The sequence below is a fragment of the Sphaerodactylus townsendi genome, unplaced genomic scaffold, assembly GCF_021028975.2.
Source record: "Sphaerodactylus townsendi isolate TG3544 unplaced genomic scaffold, MPM_Stown_v2.3 scaffold_1210, whole genome shotgun sequence".
Classification (NCBI taxonomy): Eukaryota; Metazoa; Chordata; class Lepidosauria; order Squamata; family Sphaerodactylidae; genus Sphaerodactylus; species Sphaerodactylus townsendi.
The window spans coordinates 175-11,096 of NW_025949750.1; the positions used below are offsets into that span (position 1 = coordinate 175).

At 46.2% G+C, this 10,922-nt stretch overlaps 1 protein-coding gene across 1 annotated transcript; it reads left to right on the forward strand.

Moving 5' to 3' along the window:
* Positions 1-238: 238 nt before the first annotated feature.
* LOC125424849 (MAP/microtubule affinity-regulating kinase 3-like) lies at positions 239-7,786 on the forward strand (the record flags this gene model as incomplete). The annotated part of the gene is made up of 6 exons (XM_048482287.1): positions 239-295; positions 3,112-3,348; positions 3,456-3,575; positions 5,930-6,029; positions 6,231-6,343; positions 7,430-7,786. Coding segments are annotated over 6 exons (984 nt in total), but the record flags the coding sequence as incomplete, so codon positions are not given.
* Between the last annotated feature and the right edge of the window lie 3,136 nt (positions 7,787-10,922).

Genomic DNA, 10,922 nt, shown 5'->3' on the forward strand with positions numbered 1-10,922 from the left:
CTGCCTTGAATGGTCACTTTGACCCTTACCCCTAAATGCACTTATTGGAGTCATTCTTACTGATTTCAGTGGAACGTACCACGTAAATGTGTTTAGGTGTGGAACTTTTGGTGATTTTGTTGCCCAATGTAACAGACTTTATGGATTTCATATTTTAGCATCTGCTCCTGAAAACTTTGCCTGCAGATTGATCCTTTCTCTGCCTCCCTCTGTATAATTGGACCTGTTTTCTATCTAGATAGTGTCTGCCGTGCAGTATTGCCACCAAAAGCATATTGTTCATCGCGATCTAAAGGTAAGTAAAGAAGCGCAAGAATTTGAATGTGGATATTGCTGATGGCTTAGAGCCGGAGGGAAAGGCTGAGTGTCAATGTTTAAGTAAATAAAGTTTAATCAAGGTGTCTGGGACTTGCTTTTCCTGGATTTGTATCTGGTTTTGTTAACTTTGTGTTTTTCTGACAAAAGAAATTACAAACTGAAATGCTTGTTGGGACACTATAGGGGGAAACTGCAGCTTCCGTCGCTAGAGGCTGTGATACTGTTAAGGCTGATGGTGTTTCTCATGAATCAGTTGTGCAGTGACCTTGTGAGAAAGCTGTCTGACAGTTCATCAGCTTTGTTGCCCCCTGCACTGTGAGGTTTTCGATTGATTGATTTATTCGATTTATAAACTGCCCTCCCCCCGAAGGGCTCAGGGCGGCGTACAGCACAAAACTTTAAAACGTTAAAATTATTTCGATTTAAAACCATGTAAAACACCAGCAGTAAATTTTAACGACACTCTAACTGTGAAACTGTAAAAGATGGCGATAAAACCTCCCCACCTCCACCCCCCCCCAACCAAGCCCACTGGAGGCCAGGATCAAACAGGGTCTCAATCAACTCGGCTGGTCAAATGCCTGGCGGAACAGGTCCATTTTACAGACCCTGCGGAAAGCGTGTAGATCCCACAGGGCCCTGGTCTCCCTCGGGAGCCTGTTCCACCAGAGCGGGGCCAGGGCTGTAAAAACCCTGGCTGAAGTAGAGGCCAGCTGGATGTCTTTCGGGCCGGGGACCACCAATAGGTTCTCCTCCAACAATCGGAGGGACCTAGCGGGGCAATCTGGGCAATTTTGACCATTGCAACAAGTTGCTCACTTGAGGCCTAAGCAGAAACCGTGCTCGCTTCTTCTATTCTGCCTTTATTTTGGCTTTGAGGATGATAGAAGATGAGAGAGAATCGTCTTCCTCTTTCTTAATACCATAACTTTCTTTTTCTCCCTGCCCCCCCCGCCCCGCCCCCTGGGACTGTCTTGTCATCAGTGGGTGGGGCAGGGGGCTGGAGCTGGGGGCTGCCATGGCAGCACTTCTCATCTGGGTGGGCAGAGGAGAAGGCGGAGAAAATTGAGAAATAGAATGCTTTTCTATTCCTGGGAGTAACTGCTCTTGGGAACAGAAAGTTGTTTAATTTAACTATTTGATTTGTAAACCACTGTCTCCCATCAAGCAGTGCTAAGAGGGTTGGTATACCATAACATTTTATTCCTGGGAGCAGCTGCTCTTTGCCCTTGAACCACATCTGTCTCGGGTACAGGCCCTTGTATGGAATTAAGTCATAACAGTAGCAAAATTCCTGCAGTCTCACTCTGAGAGCTAGCGTGGTGTAGTGGTTAAGAGCAGGTGGATTCTAATCTGGAGAACCGGTTTTGATTCCCCACTCCTCCACCTGAGTGGCAGAGGCTTATCTGGTGAGCCAGATGTGTTTCCACACTCCGACATTCCTGCTGGGTGACCTGGGGCTAGTAACAGTTCTCTCAGAACTCTCTCAGTCCCACCTACCTCACAAGTTGTCTGTTGTGAGGAGAGAAACAGAAAAGGACCTTGTAAGCCACCTTGAGGAGAGAAAGATGGGATGTAAATCTAAACTCTTCTCTTCTTCGTCTTCCCCACCTCTTCCTTCTCAGGCCCCTGATTCACTTTTCCTGATCCTGAAGTTCTCTATGTCTCTGTGACACCAGTTGAAGTTCTCATAGTTCCCATCTCAAATCCCTTCAAAAATTGCGATAAAACCTCCCCACATTTTAATGGGGAGGTTTACATTTTAATCTTTCTCTGCGGAAGACCTCTGTCATGCCAGACTTCACTCCTTCTCCTCTTCAAATGCCCTGACCTGAGTGATCCCCTTTCACAGGCCCCCAAAACGGAGGAGCCGTCTCCTCAGGAATTATTCCCCATTTTCTTCTGAGTACCTTTGGAATAATCAGCACCAGACCCCGTCTTGCTTTATAGCGCAACAACAAAAGATTTTACTTAAATAAACGGTAACGCTAAACTTCCCTTAGTAGGGTTGAGGGACACATAAATAACAAAAACAGAAGTATGTATTGTCATTCAAACTAGTATTTAGGCTCTCCTATGGTCCTAAGCCCAAAGGCGAGTTGTTTGGGTTCCTGCCTAGAATCCCCTTGTCCCCTGGCTTACACCAGGAAGGATCATAGCTGTCCCCTCAGGATAGCTGGTATTCCACTTCAAAACTGATCAGTTTCCCTCAGGTGCTTCTCTGCAGCCATATCTGGGAGACCTTCCCTTCAGGGAGAGTGAACAAGCCCCAATGACACGTTCCGAGGGTCACCCTAATTTCATTTATTTTGCAGCCCAGTCTCCCTTCCTGGGACTCTCCCCGGAAAACAAAATCCGCTCAGGACTCTTGCTGCCCCTTTTTCTACCCTCAGGCAATTCCCCTTAGGACTGGGCAGGAATTAACCATTTCCATGCTATCACTTGAAACCGCCTCTCATATAGACGTTTGTTACACCCGGCATCTCCAGTTGACAGGATCCAGTAGTAGGTGATGCGAAAGACCTCAGCCCGAGACCCCAGAGATCCGCTGCCACTCTGAGCAAGCTCTGTTGATCGTGATGAACCAATTGTCTGACTCAGTATAAGGGAGCTTTATATGCCGCATGAGAGACTTTATAGCATTATGATGTTTGAGATGATTATATGTTAACTTTGCCACTTCATACTGTTTCAGTTGATGATGTCAACTAATCCTCGGAGAGCATCAATCACATACGGGCAACTGAGTTTTTCTTGGGAAAAAAAATTTACTTTTCCGCTCTTCCCCTCTAGGCTGAAAATCTATTGCTAGATGCCGACATGAACATTAAAATAGCAGATTTCGGTTTTAGCAACGAGTTTACAGTTGGAAACAAACTGGACACGTTTTGTGGCAGTCCTCCCTACGCTGCCCCTGAGCTCTTCCAAGGCAAGAAGTACGACGGGCCCGAAGTTGACGTTTGGAGTTTAGGTGTCATTCTTTACACTCTCGTGAGTGGATCTCTCCCTTTCGATGGCCAGAATCTCAAGGTACGTGCCCTCGCTTATGCCCGTGAGGAGCAGAAAGTGGCAAGTTGGATTGCCGCCACCGCAGCGTTTTCTAATTTCCTGCTTGGTGTTTCTTGGTTTGATTTAAGGAACTGAGAGAGCGAGTACTAAGAGGGAAATACAGGATTCCTTTCTACATGTCCACAGACTGTGAAAACCTGCTGAAACGTTTCCTGGTGCTAAACCCAACTAAAAGAGGCACTCTTGAGGTACCTGTTTTCTGTCTGTCTGTCTGTCTGTCTCTGTCTGTCTGTCTGTCTGTCTCTCTCTCTCTCACTCACACTCACACACACACACACACACACACTCACACACACACACTCAGTCTCCCCCCCTCTGTGTTTGTGTTTGTGTGTTGCCCCATGCACTGTGGTCTCCTTTCAAGTAATTTTACACAATGTGTACATTCATTATTAGTATCCACTTTCTTGATGGAATCTATATGATGTCGGATAATTTTAATGCCTTTTATCAAACATTTGTTAGGGTTGGATCCAGACTAAGTTGACCATCCTCCCCACCCCCTGCAGACCCACTTCACCTTTTTCATCAGGGTCTACTAATCTCCTTAGCCTCATTTCCACGTTCCTCCACATGGGCACTGCTAGATGACCTTGGGCTAGTCTCAGTTCTCTCAGAACTCCTCTCAGCTCAACCTACCTCACAAGATGTCTATTACGGGGAGAGGAAGGGAAGGAGTTGTAAACACCTTTAAGAGTAAGAGAGCCAATGTGGTATAGTGGTTAAGAGCAGGTGCACTGTAATCTGGAGAACCGGGTTTGATTCCTTGCTCTGCCACTTGAGCTGTGGAGGCGTATCTGGTGAACTAGGTTAGCTTGTGCACTCCAACACATGCCAGCATGGGCTAGTCACAGTTCTTCAGAGCCCTCTCAGCCCCACCTACCTCACAGGGTGTTTGTTGTGAGGGGGGAAAGGAAAGGAGTTTGTAAGCCCCTTTGAGTCTCCTTACAGGAGAGAAAGCGGGGCGGGGGGATATAAACAGTGGTGGGGTTCAAATAATTTAACAACCGGTTCCGGTGGTGGAATTCAAATTATTTTACAGCTGATTGTATACAAGCACCATTTTAACAACCGGTTCTGCGGAAGTGGTGTGAACCTGCTGAATCCCACCACTGGATATAAATCCAAATCTTCTTTAGAAAAGCGGGGTATAAATCCAGTTCTTCTTCTCTTCTTCAGCTGTTTTTCTGCAGCTAGAAGAAACTGCAGATATGGGATGTAGCAAAAAAAATGATACTGTTATGTAATGGAAAACTTTAATCCAAGTAAACAAGGCCTTTCCTGCAGTGGTCATACATCTAGTCCTTGTAACACACACACAAAGGTAACCCCTTAGCTGCTCTTGGCCCGATGTGAGTGTTCATGGAAACATCAGCTCGTGTCATGCTAATCCAACGTGCCATTCTGCGACGAACCTGAATGACAATCCGTGAATCCTCCTGACTTGTGATCCCTATTCTTGTGCTCAGCGTTGCTGTGAATGTTGCGGAAGCGTGCTCCACCTAGAGGATGTTCTTTTGGTTAATCTGCATTTAGCTTAACTGTGATAGTTGCACACCAGGAGAGTCCTGTTGGAGTTAATACGCTATTGGGAGAAGATCCTTGTTTGGCAATTTTTAACGCTTCATTGGCCCGTTTTCTGAATGCGCCTCTAAAAAGATTTCTTGAAGCCAGTGGTTAAATGGAAATTGGCCTATCTAGGGAGTAGACTGTCCAATTCTGAGGGAAAAGGACTCCTCTAGCAGACGATAAGCAACTAAGGATAAGTGAGCAATTGCTTTAACCATGTCTATGTATTACTTCTGCTCATGCTGAACAGTTCGCCTGCAGGCCAGAATTTCCCACAGTACTTCCAACTGAGCACCCTTCAAATGATCTTGGTCCCAACAGACTATAATCCTGCCTCCAATTCCCAGAGGTGGTTTTCAGCTGTCTTCCTTTTCCACTCTCTGACCACAATGGGGTTAAGAGTTGGAAGAGACCCCAGGGCCATCAAGTCCAACCCCCTGCAATGCAGGGACACACAATCAATGCACTCCTGACAGAAGGCCATCCAGCCTCTCTTTAAAAACCTCCAAAGAAGGAGACTCCACCCCACTCCGATGTAGTGCATTCCACTGTCGAACAGCCCTTACTGTCAGGAAGTTTTTCCTGATGTTTAGGTGGAATCTCTTTTCCTTCACCTTGAACCCGTTACTCCTGGTCCTAGTCTCTGGAGCAGCAGAAAACAAGTTTGCTCCCTCACCAACATGACATCCCTTCAGATATCTAAACATGGCTATCATGTCACCTCTTAACCTTCTCTTCACCAAACTAAACATACCTAGTGCCCTAAGTCTCTCCTCTCCTGATCTTTGTGCTGTTAATTATTTTTGTTTTCTGTGGGGAGGGAGCAACATTAAGTTTGAGAGAAAATGCAGGTACTTGGTTCTTCATACAAAACCAGCTGCCTGTACCTCTAATTTAACATAAAATGTTAAGGTTTGACCTATACAGGAGTCTTTTGTTGCTGTCACACTAATAACACAGCCTGATCTTGCAGCAAATTATGAAGGACAGGTGGATCAACGCAGGGCACGAGGACGACGAACTTAAACCTTTTGTTGAGCCAGAGCTGGACATCTCGGACCAGAAGAGAATAGGTAAGTGCTGGAGATCCTTGATACACCTTGTGGCTTTGTGATTCTTGTGGACAGACCTTGTTGTTTGATTTAATGTACAAATGTAGATAGAGGGAAGAAAGATCCTGGGTGTAGCAAGAGGATTACACATTCCTGTGAAACACTTAACTATGCTGTATCTAATATAATGTACCTTGAAGCGAATTTTCATTTTATTTTCAGACATTATGGTTGGAATGGGATATTCTCAAGAAGAAATACAGGAATCCCTTAGTAAAATGAAATATGATGAAATCACTGCTACATATTTGCTATTGGGAAGGAAATCATCAGAGGTGAGTAGTGAGAGCCAGCATAGTGTAGTGGTTAAGAGCAGGTGGATTCTAATCTGGAGAACTGAGCTTGATTCCCCACTCCTCCGCCTGAGTGGCGGAGGCTTATCTGATGAACCAGATGTGTTTCTGCACTCCTACATCCCTGCTGGGTGAGCTTGGAGTAGTCACAGTTCTCTAAACCCTCTCAGCTCCACAAGCTGTCTGTTGTGGGGAGAGGAAAGGAAAAGGAGCTTGTAAGCCACCTTGAGTCTCCTTACAGGAGAGAAAGGTGGATATAAATCTAAACTCTTCTTCTAAAATGCATAATTATTGATTTGGAACCAGTGATCCATGGGTCAGAGATTGCCGATCTTTCATTTGGTTCTCTCCCTCTCCTCCAGCACGCCTTTCTGATGCTGGGAAAGTTCATTCAAAAAGTTGTAGGACCCAAGTGGACTCATGTAGGTCAGGGGGCTGCACTAAAGAGGACAGAGTTGCTCCTCTTGCACCAGCGGAGATAATGGGTATTTTTATTTATTTATTCATTCATTTACTCACCACCCTTCCCCTTAAAGGCTCAGGGCAGCTTCCAACATGTGAAATACGATAAATACAATTCATGTAAAATTTTACCACAATAACTGAAAGCTCTAAAACAGGTGGCAGTTAAAATCTGTTGGGGGAAAAAGGCCTCTGAAGGGCTTTTTTCTCAGCATATTATCAAAGGCTGGAACCAACCGGCTGATGTGGATTTTCCAAGCCATGTGATTGTGGTTTGGTAGTTTTTTCTCCAAACACTTCGCCCGTATCTATTCTTGGTATCTTCAGAGGCATGTCACCATGACGCGCCTCTGAAGACCCACCCATCGATGCTGGCGAAATGTTAGGAGCAAAAACTACCAGACCACGTCCACGCAGCCTGGAAAATGCATAACGGACGGCTTTTTTTTTCCAGTTTGCATTTAGTTTGTTGACAAGTGCAAGAAAAATTTACACTGAAGTAGATGCACAAGAAGTATTAGACGTCAGGTGTCCTTTGCAATCTTGCTATGCTTAACCTTTGAGGCGATCGGCTAACTTTTATCTTGTCTGCAAATTTCTGTGTAGTTGGATGCCAGCGACTCAAGCTCCAGCAGCAACCTTTCACTCGCAAAGGTCAGGCCAAGCAGTGACCTCAACAACAGCACAGGACAATCTCCGCATCACAAGGTGCAGAGAAGTATATCTTCCAGCCAGAAGCAGCGACGGTACAGTGATCATGGTGAGCGTTCCTTGCCTCATTATGTCAGAATTTTTGGTGGCATGGAACAGTTGGGGAAATCAGTGCGGACATCCTCTGTAGTTCAGCCTCTAAAAACCAGCGAGTTTGGAATGCTAGAGAGCGGCATGTTTGGGATGAAGAGTTTTCATATCCTTTTTGAGGGAAGGTTTCGATTTGATGTGGAAATCCACCGTGTGCCATAATTACTATGGTTGTCGGCTTTGTGTGATATTTGCCATGTCAAATATCCTTGCTAAGCAAATCCAAGCGGGCAAAGGATCATAGAATCATAGAGTTGGAAGAGACCCCAGGGGCCATCAAGTCCAACCCCCTGCCATGCAGGAACACAATCAAAGCACTCCCGACATATGTTCATCCAGCCTCTGTTTGAACACCTCCAAAGAAGGAGACTCCACCACTCTCCGAGGCAGCGAATTCAATGGCAAACAGCCCTGACTGAAAGTTCTTCCTGATGTTTAGGTAGAATCTCTTTTCCTGAACCTTGAACCCATTACCCTGTGTCCTAGTTCCTAAGGCAGCAGAAAACAAGCTTGCTCCCTCTTCAACATGCCATTTCTTCAAATATTTAAACATGGCTTCTTCAAACTAAAGATCCCCAGCTCCCTAAGGCTCTTTCCGCATGGGCAGAATAGAGCGCCTCAGGGACGGCAAAAACACTGTCCTTGGGGAGGGGTTCGCATGGCCGCCACCCCCAAGCGGCGCGAAGACGCTGCTTCCGAACTTCGCTCCCTGAGTGAGGTTTTTCAGAAGCAGCATCTTCCAACCGCTGCTGTGCAAATGGCAGCGGCTGGAAGGCGCCATTCTCCCCCCCTCCCCCAAACAGCCCCTGACGCCATACCCCGTCTTCTGGCTTCCGGTGCATTGCAGAGGCCAGGGGGAGTGTCCCCTGGCCTCTGCAATGCGCCGGAAGCCAGAAGATGAGATACGCCGGAAGCCAGAAGATGAGATACTCCAGAGCTGGCGCTCCAGCCTGCAGGGGGGGGGGGGTGTCCCCTGGCCTCTGCAACGCGCCGGAAGCCAGGAGATGAGATACGGCATCAGGGATGGCGTAGCCTGTGCGAAGGCGCTGCCGCCGCCTGCACGCCTACCAAGATCGTCCGTGCAAACGGTCCCGGGGTGTGTGTGCATCAGCATTGTTTATGCCGACGCACTCCCGCTCGCGCCCATGCGGAAAGGGCCTAAGTCTTTCTCCGTAGGGCATGGATTCCAGACCTTTTACCATTTTGGTTGCCCTCCTCTGGACGCGTTCTAGCTTGTCAATATCCTTCTTAAATTGCGGTGCCCAGGATAACCAGTGTGATATCTGATGCAAGGAAAAGATGCTGGAACCACTGGCGTGGTTTCCTTCTCTCTGTTACCCATGCGATAAGGATACGCTAAGGTATGGTAGTGCTTCATTAGCATAGTTTCATTTTGCTCTCAGTTGCTGAAGTCATGCCAAATTTTACTTAAAAGCATTTTCCCGTCCATGGATAATGGAAGATTCTGGCTTGAATTTGATAGCCTTGGTTAATGGATCTAGAAACGAAAAATCCAAATTCCGAGTTGGCACTCATCCAGTTTAGGGTGTCATACTTTGGATTTTTGCTAACTTGTTGTTGGCCAAGACAGAGACATGCGCGCAAACTGCGGCAGTAAAATTCTTGGGCGAGGATGCCCCAAAGACTATCCAGCATCTCCAGTGATTAAAATCTTCCAGTATGTGTGTTTTACTACTGGTTTCTGATCATGGTATTGATCAAAATATTTCTTTACCAAAATGCCACAGGGTCTTTGCTCCTTATATTGACCTGCTGCATGGTCATTTTTGTCCATACTTCTCAGAAATTTCAGCACATTTACCCAGAATCTCCATAGCTGTATAGAAGCTTATTATTAAAGTTTAATATTTGGGAAATGTGGCATGACCATGAGAGCCAGTGTGGTGTAGTGGTTAAGAGCAGGTGCACACTAATCTGGAGAACTGGGTTTGATTCACTGCTCTGCCACTTGAGCTGTGGACGCTTACCTGGGTAACTAGATTAGCTTGTGCACTCCAACACATTCCAGCTTGGGCTAGTCACAGCTTTTCGGCGCTCTCTCAGCCCATTTGCTTAGGGCAGATTATCTTTTCCATTTCCCCCACCCCCAAATGGCAGCATTATTTGCTCTAGTGCTTGCCTGTCACTTTACATTTAAACTTAATGGAGAAGTTGAGACAGAAAATAAATTGTGAGACAGTCTCTAAAGGGAGAAGACATCTTCACGATTGGCCAAAGGGCTAGCCGATCGGTACTTTGCAAATCCACTTTCTGATGTAGACTAAAGCAAGTACTGGGGCATACCGCCCAGGAGGACATATGGGGTCAAATGTTCCCGGACTGTGGCCATTTAGTCATGTGGGGGGGGGGGGATCACCCCCACATCACTCCTCCTTTCCCCTGGGTCCATACACTGACTTTAAGACATGGTGCAAAAAAAGGTTGTTTGGTCATGGTGGGGGAGGGTGGCCGCCCATACTGGGGGTGGGGGTGGAGAAGGGGGGCTTCATTTTCCCAAGATACGCGTCTGAGCAAGCGTCTCTTGAATCTAATTCTACGTGTGTCAGTTACGCAGGGGATGTGTTTCCATCATGGATTTTGAGCTTCACCCTTCTTGCATGGCTCTTGGTAGTCAATACAAAGATCTTGTGGGCAGTGCTGATTTCTAACAGTGACCCTAATCTGGAGACTGCCAAAATTATTGCCCTTTGGGGATTTAAGAAAATTTGGGGTGTAGGATGTTGAAGACCAAATGCGGTGGGCCAAAATGCCTCCTCTTTTTTTACGTTGTTTTCATTTGCTTTTTACATTGCTGTGCATTTGTTAGCGGAAGTGGCTGTTTGTTTTACTTAGCTGTGGGTTTGGCCACTTCATGGATTGCTTTGCCTTGGTCACTTAAATGGTGTTCGCTTTCTTTGACTGGTTTTCGTGATTGTCTCGGAGAAAACTTATTAGCCAGACTCTTGCAAAACCTGTTACAAAAAGCACAAAAGTTCCTTCTCCCTCAGTCCTACCGAGTGTGCGCACGGCTTTTGTTTTCTTCTTGACACTACTGGGTCAGCCTGTGTTTATAAGAATTCAGGGAAGCTGTGTTGTTACCCATAGTTCTTTGCATTTCTTCCCTCCTGAGAGGCTGTCATCTCCTTCAAAAAGGTCTGCTTAGTGAATACAGATCAGCAAATAAAGTTTGTGTGGTTTGTTTTGTTTCTTTACCTTGTGTGACCTAGTAAAAGCAGTTCTCATTTGAATCTTAAATGTACTATAAAGCTTTATTCCAACCGGAGAAGTCAGTTTTCTC